Here is a 23,885-nt window from a genome sequence, read left to right on the forward strand (position 1 = left end):
TTCCATATAAATCTTCTAGAGATGAAGGCCGTCTGCCTGGCCCTTCAACAGTTCCAACAATACCTGGCGGGTCACTCTGTGGTAGTGACAAGCGACAACACCACAGTAGTGGCTTACATCAACAAGCAAGGAGGTACCTTTTTGAAGCAGCTATCCCATCTCGCAGTAGAGATACTGAGATGGACCGAAGTCCACTCGATTCCACTATTGGCACGTTTCATTCCGGGCAAGAGGAATGTGCTTGCCGACAATCTGAGCAGAGCGTCTCAGAAAGTGAGTACCGAGTGGTCTTTGGATCATCTAGTAGCCAACAAAGTCCTGATTTTGTGGGGTTCCCCGACTGTGGATCTGTTTGCGACAGCGTTGAACTTCAAGCTTCCGCTGAACTGCTCCCCAGTCCCGGATCCCAAGGCACTCTGGCAAGATGTCTTCCAACAACGGTGGGGCAACATCAACGTGTACGCCTTTCCCCCGTTCTGTCTGATGAGGAGGGTGCTCAACAAGACCAGAATATCGGTCAATCTTTCAATGACCCTCATAGCTCCGCTATGGCATCACGTGGAATGGTTTCCCGACCTTCTGCAACTCCTAACGGAACTTCCGAGAGAACTCCCTCCGCGACACGAGCTACTCAGACAACCACATGCCAACATCTTCCACAAAGCCGTAGCTTCGCTACGACTTCACGCCTGGAGACTATCCAGCATCTCCTCGCTGAGATAGGATTTTCGCAACAAGTTGCGATTAGGATGTCTGAACATCTGCGAAAGTCATCCACATCTGTCTACCAGGCAAAGTGGAAAGTCTTCTGTGGTTGGTGTCGTGGAAGGGGTATCTCTCCACTCGATGCCACTATTCCAGCAATAGCGAAGTTCCTCGTGTATTTGCGGAAAGAAATGCGCCTTTCAGTCTCGGCGGTGAAAGGCTATCGCTCAGCCTTAAGTCTAGCCTTCAGGCTCAAAGGAGTGGACATTTCTTCCTCGCTGGAACTTTCCCTACTCATACGGAGTTATGAACTTATCTGCCCTTAGTCTGAAATGAGACCTCCTCCATGGAATGTGGTTCGGGTTCTCAGGTCTCTTAGGAGACCTCCCTATGAACCATTACGCCAGGCTTCATATCGCCACCTACCTTGGAAGACGGTGTTCCTGCTAACTTTGGCCTTGGCCAAGCGGGTCAGTGAACTTCATGGTCTCTTATATGACATTGCCCATTCAAGGAGATGGGGGCAGGTAACGTTTAAATTCGTCCCTGAGTTTGTTGCTAAGACTCAGAATCCGGGGGTGCCGGACCCGCGGTCTGACTCCTTCCAGATTTCGAGTCTTCGTTCTATAACAGATGACCCAGACCCTCTCCTACTGTGCCCAGTAAGGAGTCTGAGGCTATATCTCAAAAGAACGGCTGCAGTCCGTCCTCAGGTGCAGGCATTGTTTGTGAGCACTGGGAGGACTAAGAGGGGGGTCACCAAGAACACCATCTCGGCATGGATTCGTAGGGTGATTCATCTGTCTCTGAATCCAGAGCCTCCTCCGTCACGTCACCCTAGAGCACATGATGTCAGGGGCGTAGCTACGTCCCTGGCCTTCAAGAAAAATTTCTCGGTGACGCAGGTTCTTCAAGCTGGGGTGTGGAAGCATCAGACGACCTTCACAGCCCACTACCTGCAAGACGTGACCCACAGGAGGCTCTATATGTTTTCTATCGGCCCTGTGGTGGCTGCACAACAGCTGGTTTAAAACCTCAGGCTCCTTAGTGGACAAGTAGCAGAAGGTTGAGGGCATTGTTACCCGGTCTTAGTCTGCATGAATGAAAATGTTTGTCTGGCCCTTATTCTTTTCTTTATTTTCCCCTCGCTTGGGGAAAGCAGCATCCTGGGTACTCTGCACATGACCTCAAACAACTGCAGGTAAACCATGTTTCCTTGTGTTCCTAGTATTAAGCTAATACTGTCACGTCCTCATACCCTGACGAGGTGGTATTGGGAGAGTCCTAGCCTAAAGTTTCCATCTAAAGGACTACAGGTTAACTTCCTAGGACGAGTCACACTTTATACCTTCACACACAGCTTATGTAGGCCGCAGTCCTTGCGTAGCAAGGTTCTAGCGTGGTGCAGGGACTCCTTGTTGTCGAGTGCTGACACACTCAAATATTGAGTCCCCGGGCAAAGCCAAAAGCCAGTACTGGCCGGGACTTAACACCCTTCCTAATGGGTGAGTCACCCGTATTAAATAGCATGGTTTGTATGTCAGTTACGGAACAAATGACAAATTCGTAGATAATTTGTATTTTTCCTAACTATACAAACCTTAGCTATTTAATCATACTTGCCCGCCAGCCCTATCCCCCTTGAAGTCGTCCTACCTCTAAGCAAAGTGAGCTCAAGCACAGGTGTGTGTGAGGGGGGGGGGTAGCAAGCTACCCTCCCTACCCCACACTAACTAGTAGTGGGTAGTAAACCTTCGTTAAAATTCTAATGGCTCGTCATTTTAGCTACGCCGAAAGTAATAACCCCTATTAAATAGCTAAGGTTTGTATAGTTAGGAAAAATACAAATTATCTATGAATTTGTCATATTTTTTGCTGAGGGCATGACTTCACAGTGATCCTCTTGTGATGACTACAGGTCGTAACTGCATCTGCATTGGGTGGAATTTGTAAAGAAGAAGAATAAGGAGGCTAAGAAGTATACTTTGGTATCAGAGCTGGCGATACAAAGCCGAAACTGTTGCCAAAGAATCTTTATAGCTGCTGCTTTACTTCCAGGGCGGCTTGACCTGCTGTCTCCCTTGGACTCCTTTAGGGTTGGGTCCTTTATTATTATTATTATTATTATTATTACTACTGTATTACTATTTCTTGCTAAGTTACAACCCTAGTCAGAAAAGCAGGATGCTATAACCCCAGGGGCCCCAACAGGGAAAGTAGCCCGGTGAGGAAAGTAAACAAAGGAAAAACAAAATATTTTAAGAACAGTAACATTAAAATAAATATTTCCTATATAAACTGTAAAAAATTTAACAAAACAAGAGGAAGAGAAATAAGATAGAATAGTGAGCCCAAGTGTACCCTCAAGCAAGAGAACTCCAACCCAAGACAGTAGAAGACCATGGTACAGGAGCTATGGTACTACCCATGACTAGAGAACAATGGTTTGATTTTGGGCGTGTCCATCTCCCAGAAGAGCTGCCTACCGTAGCTGAAAAGAGTCTCTTCTACCCTTACCAAGAGGAAAGTAGCCACTGAACAATTATAGTGCAGTACTCAACTCCTTGGGTGAAGAAGAATTTAGAGCAATTCAGCGGGGAGGTGAGCTCTGTTTGCCTCATGCTTTCCACAAGGAGAGCAGAAGTATTTTTTTCCCCCTGGTGAAGGTACTACTCCTATGTTTTTCCATCAAGGCTCGCTTGTTGTTTTTCAGACCAATGATGATGACAACTACCTGGACCTGAGGAAGTTGTGACCTTCCTTGAGGATCTCATGCTCTGTCAATGGGAAACCTGTTTAAGGCATTGGCTGCTGCCAGCTATTTTGAGACTTTCCCTGTTTCCTGCTACACCTTTGGAGTCTCATTGAAGTCCAAGAATACTGGTCTACAGGGGTCGTTTGAGACTCCAACTGATCTCTCCTTGCCTACACAGGTGAGAGGTAGTGTGATACCGAAAACTAAGCCAGATCAGTAAGGTGTTTCAGTATGCCGTATAAACGTTTACACTCCTGCTACTGGTCTCTTGGAGTTGTATTGAATCATGCATTCTCACTATTGATCAGGATGAAGGTCATTACCCATTCTTTCCTCAGTTCTAAAGGAAGAGAAATTGGCTTCTGGTGGAGTGAGAGGAACCAGAGATCAGTCACCTTTCTTTTATGAGCTATGAAACATTCCCTTGCACAATCAGGAATACTGTATGATCCTTGTTCTCCTCCTGATTGATATTTTTGTGATTGGTAATAAGATCCTTAGTCTCCACGTGATTGATATGGTCACTGCGAGATCAGGCTCGTGATTGTTCTCCTTGTGAAACTTGGGTTAATGGTGAATTTTCCACAAGCTTGCTTGTAAATACAATACTGCACTTGCCTTTATGCACCACAGAGGTTATGGTATGTTGTACTGTACTTCATTAACCAATGGTGGCATGATGGCCAAGGGCAATTCTACTTCTGAAGTATATCCAGATCGTGTATACTCAGAAAGGAAAGAACTGTTTCCTGAGGTGCTTCTTAAAACCTCCTCCCCTGTGATGGAGGAGGATTATCACGTTTTAAACCACATTGACGCTTGACTTAAGTCCATTGCTGGCGGAGGCATAGATTCCTAAAACTTAAGTGGTGGTCTGTCGTTCGTGCAATGAACTTTGATAAGGTACCATTGCTCTTGTGATTCTGGGTTTGACAATCATTGTTTGGCGTTTCAGCGCCCCTCAAGGATCAAAGACCTTATTGGTGTTGCCATAGTCATAACTTGCTTGGGTGGCTTTGAATAGAGTGAATTTTAAGATCTCTAGGCCTGAGAATTTACTGCATTCTAGCTGGTTGGGCAAGAACTTGCCCCTCTCACTCTCTCTATAGAGAAAATTCTACGTACCCGACAGTATGACGCTGTCTCTTCTTCCTGATGATCCCACAGCTTCTGCATTGACTGTGTGTTTACCTATGGAGAGACTCAAGACTGATAGCACAGCGTTCTCAGCTCTTGCATCTGTTGCAATGGAAATCTCGTCCATGGCCATCCTCTTTATGGCTTCCTAGACTGACCAGTGGTTTGGTGTAGTCTCCTATTTCACCACTACTGAGGATTTGTGCTCTTTTGATATGTTTACGAAAGAACAGAAAATTGGCTCTGTCAGGCGCAAAGGTGGTTACGAAGCCCTCCAAAAGTTATTAGGGCAAAGTATGAGGTAAGGTGCCCTGCTCTGGCTGCCTTTTTGGGAGAATCAACTGGCTCCTGGAGAGGAGGGATACAGTTTTTTTTCACAATTTTCTAGATACAATCGACAAAAGGGCAACGTGCTGTAGGATACACCTTGTCTCCTTAAGGGGTCATAGAAGCGATGGTGGAGAAGTGGAGGAAGACTGGCCATGACTCTCATCCGCCTCACAGTTATCTTAAGGGACCTGGCCGGCTAATGCCATTTCTTAAGGACAGGACTTTGACACTCATACCACTTCATAAGGTGAATTAGCACATCTCCAAACTGCCTAGGATTTTTGCCTCTGACCTTCGGTTTTGCAACGCCAGGGTGATTTATCCTGAAAATGAGTGTTTTTCAAATTCTATCTCCTCCCTTGATACTTAATATTAGGACCTGGGATTACTACCCTATATAGGCTAGACCTGATGTAGACCTCTAATAAGAGTTTTTTTCTAAGTCATTTTTTAGCTAGATGTGAATTTTTTTCATTATGGTTAATAAATAAACCATATAAATAAGGGATAAACCTAAGAAAAAAAATAGGAAACAAAAATTGGAAGAAATTGCTTTAATTTATTGTTTTATAATGTCTCAAGTTACATACCAAATTTCAATGCTATATCTTTAAAACTAAGGGAGAAGATAGAATTTGAAGGTCAATAAGTATAGTTTTGAGATACAGGCGTTCATAGTTTTCCTTTGTATTTTTACAAAGACAATATTAATAAATCATGATTATTATGAATTTTATGTTCTTTTTTTGATATTTATAAATCAAAACAATGCTATTTATCATAATTTAATTATAAATTAAGATCCCTTTGCTCAATATCTTGCTTCTTTAGGCGAGATGGTCGCTCCTTCATCATCTCTCTTCTTCACTAACTCCGCTAATATCGCTGATATTACCCACTTCTGAACTCTTATTAGAGAGAATTTTCTTCTTCCGTACGTTGGCGAGATGTTGAAATTGCCTTTTCCTCTTTGGCATGTCTTTAAAACTAAGGGAGAAGATAGAATTTGAAGGTCAATAAGTATACAGTAGTTTTGAGTTACGTGCGTTCAAAGTTTTTCTTTGTATTTTTACAAAGACAATATTAATAAATCATGATTATTATGAATTTTATGTTCTTTTTTTGATATTTATAAATCAAAACAATGCTATTTATCATAATTTAACTATAAATTAAGATCCCTTTGCTCAATATCTTGCTTCTTTAGGCGAGATGGTCGCTCCTTCATCATCTCTCTTCTTCACTAACTCCGCTGATATTACCCACTTCTGAACTCTTATTAGAGAGAATTTTCTTCTTCCGTACGTTGGCGAGATGTTGAAATTACCTTTTCCTCTTTGGCATGTCTTTAAAACTAAGGGAGAATATAGAATTTGAAGGTCAATAAGTATACAGTAGTTTTGAGTTACGTGCGTTCAAAGTTTTTCTTTGTATTTTTACAAAGACAATATTAATAAATCATGATTATTATAAATTTTATGTTCCTTTCTGGATATTAATAAACCAAAACAATATTATTTATCCGAACTTAATCGTAAATTAAGATCCCTTTGCTCATATATCTTGCTTCTGTAAGCGAGAATGTCGCTCCTTCATCATGTCTCTCCTTCACTAACTCCGCTGATATCGCCAATATTACCTTCTTCTGAACTCTTATTAGAGCGTATTTACTTCTTTCTTATGTTAGCGAGATGTTGAAATTGTTTTTTCTTCTTTGGCATGATGAAATTCTTGCGAAACCAAGAAAAAGACTTTTTTTAAAAAGAGTTAATGTCAGAGGTCAAACTCAAACGTGTACTCTATAGGTTTGTGCTAGCACTGAAGGCTGAAGGTGTAATTACCGTGTTATACTTCGTGTTGTGACTCATGGAATCTATATAGATGCCATTGCTCACAATTTGGTTTATATTAAAATGTAATAATTATCAAAATTTACGATAACAGAAGAAATACTGTACTGCATTTTCTTGTAGGGATCAATGTTTTTGGTTTATCGAGTTACTTTACTAATTACCCTGTAACTATGAAAGTAAGAGGAATTTTGATAAAATATTTTGTATACTGTACTCATTTTTCATTGCTATACGAAGCCCAGTGAATTTTTTCAGGATTTTGTGTTTTTTGTCCTATACCCCCATATACGGTAATCCCTCGCCATTTCGCGGCCTCAGTGCATCGCAGATTTTCCAAAATATTCATCAAAAATTAAAAAAAATGGTGAGTAAGTTACGCGTGCGCTAGCAGAAGGGAGGGAGAGTACAGTAGAACATCAGGTATCAACACGGAGATGGTGCGCAACTCAAAATTCGCCCCTCTGATTCGCTGGCCATCTCGGCTCCAGAATCTCGCAAGCTGACTGGCCGAGCCGCCGAGATGCTTTACCCAGCATCTCTCCCTGCCATGCGCCCCGCAAAGGGAGACCGCATTTATTGTTATCTCCCGTTTTGCCTGTGTTGCCTAACCTTGCCGCGTGGAATTTTAGCTGTTTTCTTGTGCTTTTTTAGTGTAAAATAGTGCTTCTGACATAATTGAAAGTGACTCCTAAACATCCTCTACCCTCTGCATCCTCTAGTGAACCCAAGAAGAAGAGAAAAATGATGACGTTGAGCGAGAAAGTGAAATTATTGGACATGCTTAAGGCAGGCAGTAGCTATGCGTCTGTTGCCTGCATTTACGGAGTGAATGAATAGACGGTTCGCTACATAAAAAATAATGAATTTAAAATGCGTAAAACTGCCTAAATAACATTCTCCAAGGACACTAAGTGCGTTGTGATTCCTCGTGATAAGACAATTGTGCAAATGGAGAAAGCATTATCAATGTGGATATTGGATCTCAGGAAAAGAAGGTTAGTCTTAATACCAATACTATTCGAACCAAAGCCAAAACCCTGTATGATAGCCTCGTTCCTGAAGGAAAATCGAATGAAGACGATGAAGGTGATGACGACGACGAAGAAGATCAATTCTACCCCACGAAAAAAAACTTGGTTTTATTACCAGCAAGGGCTGGTTTGAGAAATTCAAGAGTAGGTTTGGCCTTCGCAGCGTTCCTTTGTATGGGGAGGCTGCCTCGGCAGACCAAGAGGCAGCTCTTCGTTACGTCGAGGACGAGTCCCCAAAATTAATTACAGAAGGTGGCTATCTCCCGGAGCAGGTGTTCAATATGGATGAAACTGGCCTCTTCTGGAAGAGGATGCTGTCCCAGACGTTCCTTTACAAGGACAAAGTAAAGAAGCCAGGGTTCAAGGCCCACAAAGATCGTGTCACTCTCCTCATGTGCGGGAATGCCGCGGGCTTCATGCTCAAGCCTGGCTTAATATACAAGTCACTGAATCCTCGGGCTTTGAAAAACAAAAACAAAGCCTTGCTGCCCGTTTACTGGATAAGTAATAAAAAGGCATGGATAACCAAAGCCCTCACACTCAACTGGTTCGTTAACTGCTTTATCCTGCAGGTGAAGCTGTACCTCACGGAGAATGGGCTGGCCTTTAAGGTCCTCCTCTTGATCGACTGTGGAGGAGGACATGCAACGGATCTCCATTATGATGGGGTCCAAGTGGAGTTCCTGCCCCCCAACACCACTTCCCTCATACAACCAATGGATCAGGGGGTCATTTGGGTCTTCAAGGCCCTCTACACGAGGTCCACGATGGAGTGCCTCATATCCTCCATCGACGAAGACAACGATGACTTCAGCCTAAAGAGATATTGGCGGGAATATAACATTGCAATGTGTCTGGCCAACATTCAGAAAGCTCTTAATGTGATGAAAGAGCAAACACTGAATGCAAGCTCGAGAAAATTGTGGCCAGACGTTGTTCATGACTATGAGGGATTTAGGCCAGACGAAGTTCACTACTCCGCTGTAGATAAAGCTGTGGGGCTGGCACGGTTAGTAGCCAACAAAGGTTTCTCTGACATGACGACGGAAGACGTCAATTCACTGATCGAGTGCCACTCGGAGCACATAACCGATGAAAACCTTGTCGAAATGACAAAGATCAGTTAGTGAGGAAGAAGAAGAGGCGGCCGACGTCGGCGACGACGAAGCTGAAGAACGTGTCCTTATCTTGGACAACCTGCAAGAGCTCTACAACATGGCACGGGCTATGCAACAAAGGGTGCAGGAAATTGATGATAATATGGTCAGATCCATCAAATTTAGTAACCGTATTGGCGGTGTAATGGCGTTGTACAAGAGCATCTTTGCTCAGATGAAAAAAATGTCAATAACTTCCCATCACAATGTTCCTAGTTCGCCGAAAACCTTCTGCAGAAGCATCAGATACTCCTCTTGCTGCCTCTCCGGCTTCCCATCGAGCCACTACGCTGCCTCCTGCAGTTTCTCCAGCTCTATTGGAAGCTGTAGTTGACAATCCACCACCTCTATCAAGTAGTGATGAGGTGTCACCTGAGGAGCCTTAAAGCTCTCATTAACCTCTGCAGTAAATGATCTTCATCTTCTTCACCTCCATCATACTGCACAGGTGTTTCATTGTCATTTATCAAGATCGTCATGTATCAAGATCACCGTCATTGTTAGAGGTGAGGTACGTATCTTGTTATAAGAATAAATGAGTTCTAAAAACATATCTACAGTATATACATGTATGCTATTTATATCTACATATGTATGTACATGTACATTTACATTCTATTTATATTATTTACACATTGTTTATGTATAGATGTAAATGTACATACAGTATACGTAATGTATTAAATACTGTATTTATATTACAGTATTTATACAGTACAGTACTTTATTTTATGTACAGTATATAATTTATATTATCAACATTTATTTACATGATTCTTTAATGTTCTAATGATAACATAAGCATTTATAAGGTTAATATACACTTATTGTTATTATATGTACATGTACACACAAATATGTACGTATTACAAAAATGGGGAGGGAACCTACTCCGAGGTTTTTTACCTATCGCTGTTGGTTCTGGTCCCCATTAACCTTGATATGTGCGGGATTACTGTATTAGCATACTGTTGGATCTTAAACTAGGCAGGATCAAGAAATGACAGTCAGCGTTGTTTCTTATCTTCATTGCAACTGACGCTGCTGCATCATGCACAGCGGAAGGAAATACAGATAGCCCGTGACGTAGACAATGACGTCACTTATGTGGACGGAGCTTAGGCACTGCAAGCAGCCTCATCTTACATCTCCCTCCCAAAATATTACGAGGGTAATATTTTCAAAACTTATAAATGACAATATCAAAAGCAGATATGATAAACAAAATTCTATACTCTCTTAATGTAAAACATCAGACATATAACGTAAATCATAATCGTAATAATTAATGGTAATGTTCAGATGGGGGGGGGGGGAGAGAGAGAGAGAGAGAGAGAGAATGAGAATATATTAACGTAACCTCAATGAAACAATAATTACATCATCATTGTAAGATGTGCACTAAAATTGAGTCGTAAATGCAACACAAACCTAACTTAAAATTTCCTACAAAATATAATTTTGTAAATGAAATCAATGCATGTCTAAGTGCAGTAAAATAAAACAGAATTTTTCATTTTATAAATGCAAGATCAAAGCAGAGATAATTAAACATAATCGTTCATCCAGGCAGGGGCCTCTCTCTTCCTTGGAGGCCATACCTCTGGCGCTGATGGGGGAAACTTAGGCTCATGACCCACTTCGTCGTCGGTAGGAGTAGCTCCTCTTGTCTCATTGACGGGCAGTTCAGTGACCTTGAGGTGTCTTCTGTTCCTTATGGACGGACGCCCACTACCATCTAGTCTCACGATGTACTGTCTATGAGGTCGTTGCTCGACTATGACTCCCAGCCTGTCCCAGGCCTTGGTCATCTGGTTCTGAATCCTAACGTGAGTGCCTGGCTGTAAGGGCATTAGCCTCCTGTCGCTGCCGCTTTCGATTATCTTCTCATTTTTCTCTGCTACTTGAAGTTCTCTTTTTCTAATGGATTTTCTCCAGTGTTGGTCTATCATATAGTTGATTTTTGCAGTCGGTACACCATCCCGTAACTGTCTCCCAGTTGCCAGTTGCGCCGGAGATTTATTTATACCTCTTAAAGGCGTGTTCAGGTATTGTAGCATGGCCAATGATACCTTGTTGTTATCGAGGCTTCCAGTCCCACTGATACTTGTTCTAATTATCCTTTTCGCGGACTTAACCGCGGCCTCGGCTCTCCCATTTGACTGCGGATAGTGGGCCGATGATAGGCGTATGTCAACTCTCCATCTCCTGTAGAAGGTTATCATCTCTTCACTCACCAGGTTGGTGCCGCCGTCGGTAGACAATTGTTCGGGTGCTCCCCATCGAGTGAAGTAATGCCTAAGTTTTGTCATGACCTTTGCAGACGAGGTGCCATTGGGGAAGTGGGCTATTTCTAGCCAGCCTGTAAGCCTGTCACAATATACCATATACATGCGTCCGAGCTGAAACAGGTCCATGACAGTCTGTTGGAACGGATACTCCGGGGCAGGGGTCATTTTCATGACTTCGGCAGGAAGTGATGGTGCGTGGGCGTCGCACGATGTACATCGTGAACGATGATGCTGGAGGTCACCCTCGATGCCTGGCCAATAGACCGAATGTCTCGCTCTCCTCAACATTGTATCTAGGCCTTGATGTCCAGCATGGAGGTTGGCGGTTATCTGGTGACGGAGCCCTTCGGGAATGACAAGGCGGATGCAGTTGTCGTTGAAACAGTATGTGACCAGGTTGCCAGATATAGAGAGACGTTCTCTGATGTCGTAGAAGGGCCTCAAACATGCAATTTCTTGAGATTTCTTCGGGTTCCAATCCCCTGCATTCACTCGAGCACCTAGCAGCTGATATGCTGGGTCGTCTAGGGCTGCCTCTTCAACAGTTTTCTCGTCTATAGTGCACTGCTCCTGTAGGTTTTCTGCGATTGCTGACACCATGGCAATCGTTAATTCTTCGTTGAAGCTCGCATCCTGTCCATCTGGCGTCGTCCTCAGGGTAGGAAAACGAGAGAGAAAGTCAGCAGCATGATTTCTCTTGCCTGGTAGATATTTAACGTTGAAATTATACAATAATGTTTTCTCCTTTAATCTAAACGGTCTGGGGTTGGTAATGTCGCCGAGACTCCTATTGCCTAGTAACTTGATTAAGGGGCGGTGGTCCGTGACAATGGTTAAGTTCGGGCAGCCCAATAAGAACAACCTTGCCTTTTTTAAGCACCAAGCCACTGCAAGGGCTTCCCCCTCCACAGCTGCATACCCAGACTCGGCGGGCGTGAGGAACCGACTGCCGCAAAGTGCTATTCTCCAACCATCTCCACAACAGAAGGGGGTTTCGACGGAGGTGCAACTGCAATATTGTTGGAGGATGATGAAGCCCACCCCTTCCTTACTCCAGTCAGTGACTGCAACAGTCGGCCGCAGCTTATCGTAGTAGGTGAGGCCGTCCTTGGCCAACTTGCAGACGATGTCTTGCACTTGACGAAACTTTTCCTGAAGGTACTCATCCCAATAACCCTGTTTGCCCGAGGGCTTCTTCAGCAGGTCTCTAAAGTGGGTCATGATGGGCGCCGTTGTCAGGAAGGGGGCCAGCTGATTGACAAAACCATACCATGACCTGATGTCGGATATTGTGGGCTTTTGGGGCATAGAAAAACGTTTTATGGCAGATAAATAATCTTCTGAAGGCTTGTAGGAGTCCCAACCAACGTCGAATCCGACAAATTCCACTTCTTTCTTGCAAAACTTGAATTTTTCTGGTTTCAAAGTGATGCCCTTGTATGCACAGACAGTAAGGAAGTCGTACACATGCCAAAAGGCGCTTTCTACGCTCGAATCGTACAGAAGTGTATCGTCCACACACTTAAACTTCCTGGGTACTTCTTCAATGGCATCATCGAAACGGCGTGTATATGCGTCGGAGGCATAACAATGTCCCATTGGTGTCCTGCGGTATTGGTACCTACCCCAAGGTGTAATCAACGTGGTTAGGGGTATGCTCTCCTTGTCCAGTTCTACCTGGTGAAATCCCCAATAGGCGTCGGCCACAGTCTTGTATGAGCAAAGGGGAATGCTGGATACCATATCGAAGGGCGTAGGGGTATGGTGCGTCTCCCTTCTACAACTTGCATTAAGTTTTTGGTAGTCGACCGTACGTCTGGGTTGCCCCGTTTTCTTTGCCACGACCACCATACGTGAACACCATTCCGTGGGCTCTCCAGGGGGAGCTCTTTGTAGGACCCCTCTCTTGACGTCCTCCTCCAACTGGGCTTTCACCTCCTTTTCCCAGTGCTTAGGTACCGACGCAGGTGTGTGGCATGCGTAAGGAACTGCGTCAGGTAATAAGTGAATACGGTGGGATTCCCCATCCATTACCGGGAGGGGTTCTCTCTCGGTGTTGAAAGTCGTACTTGAAAAATGGGCTAATAACCAGTTTTCTAATCTGGCAATATTCTCCTCACTAGGGGGAAACAGGATGGCCGACGGTCTCACGGGTTGATCAGTTGCTTCCGCTAATGTAATGGTTGTACTAGCTGCTGCGGGGGCAGAGTCCGTGAAGGGAGCGTGGTTAGGAAACGTTTCTGGCACAAGACCAAGTTTCTTGCAAGCATCCAGGGATAAATAAAAATCAATGGAGGACTTTACGAAGTATACTTCCTGAGTTGTATGCCTCCCCTTGTATTCTATGGTGCAAGAGGTTGAACCTAAACACTTCAGATGCAGGTTGGCGAAGTCTCGCAATCCTCCCTTTAACCTCAGCTCAGCTGGTTTTATGTTCAACATCGCAAGAATAGCGGGTCCTGCAACACAAACCTGGGCACCAGTGTCCGGCACCGCTCGGACGCAGGACCACTCTCCCAAGTTGGCCAACCATACATCAACACGAATAGTGGGTTGTGGGGAGGGCCCATTCCGCAACCTTGCCTCCGCCGCCACGACTACTGCAATCACTGCACCCGCTATGTCCGACTCCTCGGCCAGACCACTAACGTTATTCCTGGCACTCCGCCCTCTGCAACACTTCTTCAGGTGACCGGTTTTACCGCACCCGTAACATTTTGTTCTTCTTGCGGGACATGAATAATACCCAGGGCTATGACGAGTACCACAATTACCACAAAGACGTAATTGTACTTTTACAGAGGTACTCCTGTCACACTTAGCAAGGGCAGCTGCCACCTCCACCTCGTGTTCCTCCTCGAACCCACCGAGAGCAGCCGCTCTAGGGGAGCTGCTAAGCCATGCCCTATTACGAAGGGCGTCGTCACGGGCGCCCTCGAATGCACTGCACATGACTCTAAGGGAATCGATATCACGGATATTATTGCATGATTGAAACACTTGCCTTTTGAGCACTTTATCACTTAGGCCTACCATGAGCTTACGCAAAACCATATATTCGGATAAATCATGATTACAATTAGGGCATGTGAATGCACAATCAGTAGCCTTTTGCGTACACTTGATAAAATAATAATTGAAGGACTCACTAGGCTCTTGGGCCAAATCAAAAAACTCGAGCCACTGCACCGCTTGGTTAGAAGCTTTCACTACCATTTGCTTAACCGCATTAAATGCCCCTTCAGTAGACAGGGCACTCCACTGGGCGTCAGTATACCTAGAATCGAGGGCACGTTGCAATATCGGAACACAATGCAGCCTTATATGGTGAACTGCCTCGATAGGCTTCAACTTACACAGTTGCAACCAACACTCCATTGACCGTTTCCAAGACCTGAAGGCTGCAGGGGACACCTCAGCCTCGCACTTTTCCGGAGCTGCAGACGAAGGGATCCTTGGTTGGGGGACGTTGGTACCCCGGAGTGACAACGCTGTTATCTCGGCCTGAAGATTTTGGATGGCTTGTTGCTGGGTTTGTAGCCCTTGGTGAGCCTGCAGCACGGAAGCCGGCGACATCCTGACGCCGGTTCCAGAGGTTCCTGTCCTTGCAATCCTGCCCCTAGGGGATGCAAATGAGGGTCGTCTCGACGGTGGTGCCATGCTGTGCCACGGTTATTACAGTAGGTCCTCTTAAAATCCTACTCACTGCGCCATGTTGGATCTTAAACTAGGCAGGATCAAGAAATGACAGTCAGCGTTGTTTCTTATCTTCATTGCAACTGACGCTGCTGCATCATGCACAGCGGAAGGAAATACAGATAGCCCGTGACGTAGACAATGACGTCACTTATGTGGGCGGAGCTTAGGCGCTGCAAGCAGCCTCATCTTACACATATCGACCAGCCAGGCCCTTCAAAGGCAGTTGTGACAAGACCATTGTTCTATTTCATGCCAGGATCGGCTTTGAAGAAAACTCTGGCTCCTTTCAAAGCCCTATCAGGACCTCCAGCTGTTTCTTCCTCTGAGAAAGGTGTGAACAGTGTTCCACCCTTTTGTATCCATTTTGGCCAGCTCAATAGGGGTGGTAGATGTAAAAATGGAAGAAGGGGATGTTGAAGTTGGAAGTCCCATCCTCTAGGTGCCTTAAGTGGTTGAATGCTTGATATGCTATTGTGCAAGGTGGTATCATCATAGTGCAGAGGAATGGGTAATAGAAGTTCTTCGGGGTGGATACTGTTGGCTCTTCATAGATCTTTGTCTTCCTCTCACTTGTATGCTGATGGTGTTCCAGAGGTACCCACTGAAATTCCTGAAAGCTCTGGCATTAGAGGCATGTGTGAGAGCAATATGGTTGAGGAGAATGCACTCAAAGTTTTATGAAACAGTTCTTTGTGTTGATACAGTCAGTTCTTGGTGAAAATGCAACGGGGGGATGGAGACCAGTCATTGATCTTCCCGGCTGAACAAATTATTTAATAAGGATTACTATATTATTAAAAGGGAGGAGATTCACCAGCATATACTGTGCAGTCTGCAATCAGAGAGGAAGACTTTATGCTTTTGGTGTACCTGGAGGATGTATATTTTGTCTTAAATTCAACTGCTCAATCAACATCTGCCAATAGATCTTGCTGCAGCAACTTTCTTCTAATTTAATTTACTCTGTAATCCATTTACAGAAGTATAATATGCACACAGTCTCTAATGATATGAACTCTGTAATCCATTTAAAGAAATACTGTATAATATACACACTGTCTATGATTCCATTAATTTAATGAACTCATGGATGTATGGAACATAACATTGTCCAATAATTCTCCATGCATGTTGTCTACTAGCTATCAAGCTGCCATTTTTTTGGGTCACCTTGTTTCCAACAAGAGCAATCTGACGGCTATTATTTTGAGTACAGAGACCTGAAGAGCAATAGCTGGGTGATGTAAGGCTACTGGCGATTTAAGGTGACCATATGCACTTATGACTTGAGTGATATCCTTCCTGCAAACCCACCAGGTAATACCCAGTCTCACCATCAGGAAATGCCACATCTGATTTTGCATTTTTTATTCAACTTCCTAATAACAATCACTGTTCAGAATTATTCAATAACTTGTGGATATATCCATACTGAAGAAAGGTAATGAAATCAGTGATTTGGACCTCAAGTTGTTCACCCTCATGGACCAGATTGACCGTCCTTGAACTTTAAACCAACTTTTCCATTGCACTTCATGCAGCAAGGCCAAGCTGTGGATGAGACTCATCCGCCTCCTGTCATCTCTAATCCTGTTGGTGCTCAGGAGGAGGAGACTCAGAGATTGCTGCAGCACCAACTCTGCAACCTTTGGGATCAAGAGGATTAGTCTTTTCAGGTCCAGTGATCAGACAGAATCTTGTCTGATGGTCTGGTCCAATGTTCAGAACCGAGGCTTTCCATTTTAGACATTCCTTCCTGATATGTTGTTTTCCAGCTCTTCAGATACTGGGTGGGGAGCTTCGATAGGGTATCAGTTTGTGTTGGGGACATGGGAATCCGGGAAATCCATCAATTAGAGGAGCCCGGGGCAAAACAGCTGATCCTCTGACTTCTGTGCTCATCAAGAGTAGTCGCAGTGTTTCCTGACAAATCAACAGCTATTTCTTATCTAAAGAAGGAAGGAGGGACGATGTCACTGACATTGGATGATCTCTCTCAAGAGGTTATGGGGTGGGGAAAGGGGAAGAATGTGACCTATCATGCTACACTACATAATGGGCAAGGCTAAGTTGACAGCAAACACTCTGAGTCAAGGGGAACACATCCTGAACTCAGAATGAATCATAAATCAACAAGGGCAGGTTCAACTAGGTTCATTGGTGGCCAGCAATGGTAGCAGTGTTTGCCACATTGATGAGCTGCAGATACCATGCTTCAAGACAGGAGGCATCTTCAGGGGTACGTGTTCCCTCTATTTCCTCTAATAAGGAATGTACAGTACTGCACAAACTGATGAAGTCTACAGGATGTAGTCTTATTCTGGTCACGCCCTTCTGGCCATAGAATAACCAATTCATGAACCTCTTGGAGTTATCAGTAGACATTCCTGAGAGGAAACATTGAAACATTTTTCATCTTGGACAACAAGTTCTTCAGCTGATTGCATGGAGTCTTCTCAGCATATTTGCCAGGGTTTGGGTAGTTTCCCGGTAAGTATCCCAGCAAGTAGAGGTCTTCCACTTGTATAATCAGGAAGTAGTGCAAGGACTCCAAACACTCAATCTCAAACCCGGTAGTAGTAAAGATTGCAGATTTCCTGCTCTGCCTTCTTAAGGGAAAATGCTTGTCTGTTCCAGCTATCAGACGATACAGAGCCATGTTATCCTCAGTGAGATATTTAAGGACTCGGTCACCATTCTCAATAGGTTTTTTGAAATGGAGCAGCTTACTAATTAGACTTAAAAGTGGTTCATTACACTTTAACTAGAGAGCCTTATGAACCACTATTATAAGATCTTTGAACTATATCCATGAAGATACTTTTCCTATTGGCCTTCGCAACTGTGAAGAGGATTGGGGAATTGCAGACATTTTCAGCATTGGTATCTTGAAGGGGAAGGATTTTGTGTAGAACTACTTGCCAGAATTCTGAGTGAAAATAGTCATGCAATTCTCTTCCTAGGGAATTCATTCTGATGTTTCTTTGAGAGAGAGTGGGTAGAGATGATGATGAGAGACCTCTTTTCCCAGTAAGAACTCTTCATTACTACTTGAACAGGACGAAGTCAATGAAGCCGCGTCTTAGATTGCTCTTTGTATTGCTTAAACACCCAAACAAGGCCTTGTCTAAGAATGCGATGCCCTTTCTTCTTTGACAAGTCATGGGCAGGTGTTAGTAAGTTTCATAACTGAGCAACCTTTCTTTTCAGATAAGGTTTATGCAGCATCTCTCTCCCCCTTACTAGACGAGGGGGATGATGGAAAGAATGTATTAAAACCTATTTCTTGAAGATACGTATATCTGTACCCTGTACATTCAGACAACATAGATACAAGGATATAGGTTCTCCTGTGACTGATTACTAATTTTTAAAGTACAGTAATTTGTATTTTTTATAATTATACAAGCCTGCGTCCTTTAATGTTACACTTCCCAACTCAACCTCCTCGCAAGACCCAGGCCTAAGGTCAAGAAGTAGCAGAGCTTACCCGATACCTCCCAGTAGTTATAACTACCTCATTTGATTTTTAATGACTGTTTTAGCCTTGCTGAGATCATACTCTTATAAAAGGACTCCGTTATGTATAGTTAGGAAAATTGTTTTTTTGTCTAAAAGCTGTAATTTTGTTTGTTGACAATTACTGACCTTGACTATTCTTTTTTTTCAGGTATGAAAACATACCAATGCATTACAGCAATGATTTACAAGACATTTTAAGCCTCTTATTGATGTATGAAGACTTTCTTCGACCTACAGCACTTATGATAATTCATCATTCTGCTTTAAAAGCAAGAACATCAACTAAAGATGAAGAAATTGAAGATGACCCTTTGTGTCATTCTTTAAACCCTTCAGTTTTGTTGAATTTGAGGAATAAGGACAAAGCGTCAGAATCTACAGAAAATACCAAAGAAATCTCAGAAATTCAAACTCACAAGGAATCTCAAGTCTGTAAAGACAGTAACTCGTCATCATCAAATAAGTGCTCTAGTTCTAGTGGTACTCTTGTTGCTAACAGTCAGTGTAAAAAGAAAGATTCAAGTGTCCAAAATCCGGAAGATAATGGTTTTATGTCAAATATGTCTGCTACTTATAATGTTAGTCATCAAGAGAGCCCAAAAAATTATTCTGTCAGCAATAGTAATGATGAATATGAGGATAAAATGTGTGATGATATTAGCAAGTATTATGAAAAATTGTCTGAGAATGAAACGGCATTGGACGATTCAATTGAACAAATATATCGAGCAGTCAAGGAAGCAGCAAAGCCAGCACATATGATTAGCAGAAGTCCTGGTATTACAGAGTTGGATTTGGTGAAACCAGACTGTGCTTGTGGTGGGATGTCTCAAACCAAATGGCGTGAACGAGTCTTGGCATTGCGGGAAGCTGAGGCAGCAGTAAGGGAAAGAGAATTAGATGTAAGAGAAAGAGAAAGGGATGTAGTTCATCGTGAGCACCGTGTAGCCACTATGGAAAGAGAAGCAAGACAACATTTAGTGCGGGCCCAAATTTATCTTAAACAATCTCGTCATCGTAAAAATGCTGCCACTTCCCCTCATCGTCCACCTTCAGATTTGGATACCACTGTCAGTGCTGATGTTGGAGATGAATGTGTACATACTGTAGCTAAGTTGAACCCTCTTCAGATAGAGAACCCTTTCCTTAAAATGAGAGGCCTGCAAGTACAGGCAGAAAAGAGAGTATCTTTTGAGGAAGAGAAACCTGCAAAATTTAAAAGTAATACTCTGGATAATCCAAAAAGCAGACGCAAGAGGGGTAACATATTTGGGTTAGCTGAACGTAATTCAGAGAATAAGAAGGATAATAAGGAAGTAGCAACAGAAATAACTGAAACAAAGCCAAGAATTCCTTTGAAGTCTTTGTCAACTGATAATCAAGCACGGCAGCAAAAGCAGAAGTCAAAGTTTATCTCTCCACAAAATCAAGCAAATCTCGGTGCACCTTGTGAGAATGGGCAGCAGCAAGGTTGGAGTGCAAGGTCAAGGGCAAAAGTCGCACCAAAAAGTAATGTTCCAGTCCCTCAAGGACGAAGTCGAAGCTCTGAAAACCTCACAAGAAGATCTTTTGAAATTCAGAGGAATAAGGAGAACATTTTATCTCAGGGAACAAAAGAGAAACAAGTTCCAGAGGTGAAAGAGTGTTTAAAAACTTGGAAAACTAGTAACAGAGGCATTGAAAGACTTATCAAAAGGGATGGAAGTGGCAGGAAAGTACAGAAAACTCCTGCCATGCAATTCTATAATGTTGTGTAGTGTGTAATTTGTATAATTAATTTTTAGTTATAAGCTCAGGAAAGTGGTTAGTTTTCATATACTGCAATTGTTTATGATAATTCTTAGAAATGGGGAAGAGAGAGAACCAATTTTGTAGCCGCCATTTAGAGCTACATATTTTTATACAAGTCATTACTGTGTCTCATGTTATGAAATTATGAACTAGTGCTTAAGACATGTTGACCCTGACATATGACCTCAAACAAAGTGCTTTGACCAAGGACACTTGCATTCCAAGGAAGCTACAGAAACTTGTTTCTATGTATTAATAACAGTGTATTCGGTTGTTCATATGTTTCTTCCTTCTAAATTTATGAGCTGGTTTATATTTATGTAAATCTGCTTGTGAATTTATATTGCTTTGTAAAATTATCCTTGTTGACACCTCTTAAGACTAGCTCAGAAGCTTCCATAAGAGTTGACTTAATATAATGTCCAGGTATTTTATCATTAGGATTAGTGCTTTATTATATGTGATTTTAGAATAGTTTATCTTTACAAATATTGTATTGAGGTCGGATATAGGTAATCTGGGATGCCAACAACTGGTTAAAGATCTTGACAAAATATTTTTCTATGTATAAATTTTATTACTATGTATCAAGTTGTTTTTAATGGCATAATCTGGTAATGTAAACTTTTTTTTTTAAACGAGATAGGTGGAAAACTTAATCTTCCTTGAAATTAAAGGAAATTATTGTGTAAATTATCTTGGAACTGTTTTTAGTTATCTTTTAGGATTTTGTGGCTAACTTGAATTTAGGAAAAATTCCTGTAGCTGTTTGGCTCTATATATTCTTACTCATATTACAAAACTTCAACCTTTAATAGAAGTATGACTGCAGTGAAGCTGGGGACAGCTATTTAAACTTTTAAAAAGAAATTGTAACTGGCAGAGGTTGGGTAGTGCCCCCTTTTGAGGGGGTTTGGCCTTGTAGAGAGAATGGAAAATTACCATCTGCTGAAGAAGGTGACAAGTACAAGAGGAGTGCCAAGGTTTTGGTGGGTTAAGGTACAAGGGCTCATGTTTCTGCTACTAGTGCCAAGCCTTGTAAGAGACAAGACACAAGCACTCTTGGTTAAGATGCAGGACTTTCTCTCATCACTCTCCTGATAGGAACGTCCCCTGGAAGATTCGGTAACTCCTCCACGAGTATGAACTTCAAAGGCTTCACGTAAGAGATCTGTTAGAGGTATTGTCCTCTGATCACCTTTATGCATACGATCATCTGTGCCCACGATTGTCCACGAACACAATCATGTACATAACCGATAACCTCCATGTGTGATCATTTTCAAACATTATCGTGTACACGCACTATCATCCACAATGAATGTCTGTGCACACCATTTTCCACAAACATTATTGTTCACACTCACAATCATCCATAAACGAATGCCCTTGTGCACCATTTTCCACATATGTTATCGTTGACACGCACAATCATCCCCAAATAAGCGTTTGTTTGAACCATTTTCCCCTAACATGATCTTTTCACGCGCACGAGCAACCACGAACCTGAACATCCATATGCACGAGCTCAATGAACACTGTTATTTCCACAAACACGATCGTCTACTCCTATGATCATTCCTGCACATAATAGTTAACACTGGCGATATTTATGCACACGAGCTTTACGAGCACCATCCCCCTTCAGACGGTTTCATGTGCAATGTTGCTGATTACCTTCATTGTCCAAACAGTTCAGCACCTCTGGAACAGTCTCTGTGACCAATTACGAAGTGATAGTTCTTCTCTCGCCCAGGTGAGTGACCAGAACACCACTCATCACTCTTTGTGTGTGCTTGGGAGGTATGGTACATACCAGGAACGTATCTACTTGGGGGGAGGACGACGAATGACCCTATTACGTCCTTGCCTTGCAGAGGTTACATATCTGAAACGTTCCTATCCTTGAGAATACATTTTGTTATGTGGTTCATACATATTACCGCACTTGTTAGACTATGCAATTGGACTCCTTGTGTCTGCTCTTCAGTGATTTTCTGCTTCGTTCTAGCTTTCCCAGTACACGATACAGGTAGAAGAGGAACCTATGATCATTTTCATCGCTTGTATGGGATACGAGATCTTCTACTCAAGAGTGCCTTTGTTTCCTCGTACAGGATTCCCTTGCGTTTCGCCTTCACGGAAATATATTAGGTATGTGCTCTTCCAGCAATACACGTCAAGTTTTTTTTCCACGATCATTGTTTCCCACAAGATCAGGTGTATGCTGTGATCGAGAACCATACAATCAGCAGCCTTGATCTGAGATTATATAATTGAGAACCTCTTGATCAGTAACTATATGATCAGAATGTATGCTCGTTCTTTAGGTAACTAGTTCACATATTCTGCTTACCTGCCTCTTCCCAGCATTCATACTGTCCCTAAGAGGAGGAGAAAGAGGTCTCTGAAGCACAGAACAATCCATCTGGTCAAGTCTTTTGACCGATTTTTCTGCATGGTTTTATGAAAGGAGAAGTGCTGTACCAAAACCCCAATTGCTGGGAATGGTTTTCAATACAAGGTACAGGAGCTTATACTCTTTCTACCATTGCTCGAAGCACGACCACTTGTGGTCAGGTCATTCGAGGTTGCCCTTGTCTCTCTCCTGCCTTGGAACGTTCCTGAAACGCTTTGGCAACACCATCGCTTGAGATTTTCCTATGGGTCGGTACTTCTCTTTAACCTCGATCTCCCCACACTTAGAGACCATTCCTTGATGAGTTTTCCCAAGCACCAAGATCTTCCAACTCGATAACGCCTTAAGAGTTGTAATGGGCGACTTCTTATAGGCTATTCAAACTACTTTTTCCTGTTGACTATTCTACTGCATTGGCCTGAAATGGTGAGGCATGTATAAACATTTTGGAGCTGTAATTTTGATTATCCAGGTTTTATCCAAGATACACATTGTTTTGGGAGGCTGGGCGACTCGAAAAATCTTGGTGCTAGTTGTTGCAATAACACTTCTCCATAAATATTTTGCAACCCTCAACCTTGGTATATTTAAAGCCTATCTCCTTAAAAATCTTATAAAGGGAGGTTTTTCTTTCTGAAAAAATTATTTCCTTTAGTGTCTATAATTTTTTGTAGGGTCAGGACTTTAGTGCCGCTTATCATCACAAGATGGTAAAATTCCTGTCTCATAAAGCATTTAAACAAATCATTGTTGTAATATTAAAGACTCATTGTCTTTGTAGCTTTCTTTACTATATGTAGAATATATAAATATCACTTTCAACTGGCACATGGATGGGAAATCGTATAGAGATTCTTGTCCGAAGGTTTGATTTGGCAGTATGGGAAAAGATAAGCGACCTTACTAGCCTCACCTTGAACAGACTATAGTTATACTGTATTTAATAGCACTACTACTACTACTACTACTACAGGTTGAAAGAGAGTAAAGAAACTTTTGACCATGTTAATACATACATAATCTACTGTATATATATAATATACTTTAGAAGAGAAAAAATTCCTTTACTATTCATAAATTACTGTATCCCATACAGTAGTGTACCTACTTTAATACAGTACTTGTACACAATAAGTAATTCGTATAACAATTCCTCGTCTTTATTCCTGTGGTTGGCCTGCATGCTGGAAGGGGT

The 23,885-nt window shown here is 42.7% G+C and overlaps 1 protein-coding gene across 3 annotated transcripts in view; it reads left to right on the top strand.

Annotated features, from left to right (window-relative positions):
* The window catches only part of LOC137641491 (serine/threonine-protein kinase Nek2-like), a 118,457-nt gene extending 97,181 nt beyond the window's left edge, over window positions 1–21,276 (top strand). For all 3 annotated transcript variants that reach the window (XM_068374111.1, XM_068374113.1, XM_068374112.1), the window contains exon 6: window positions 18,629–21,276. In XM_068374111.1, the coding sequence (XP_068230212.1) occupies window positions 18,629–20,237 (1,609 nt within the window). In that variant the 3' untranslated portion in view covers window positions 20,238–21,276. The remainder of the gene's footprint in view (window positions 1–18,628) is intronic.
* Window positions 21,277–23,885: the final 2,609 nt, after the last annotated feature.

Source organism: Palaemon carinicauda, chromosome 5 (genome assembly GCF_036898095.1).
Source record: "Palaemon carinicauda isolate YSFRI2023 chromosome 5, ASM3689809v2, whole genome shotgun sequence".
In the NCBI taxonomy this organism is placed as follows: domain Eukaryota; kingdom Metazoa; phylum Arthropoda; class Malacostraca; order Decapoda; family Palaemonidae; genus Palaemon; species Palaemon carinicauda.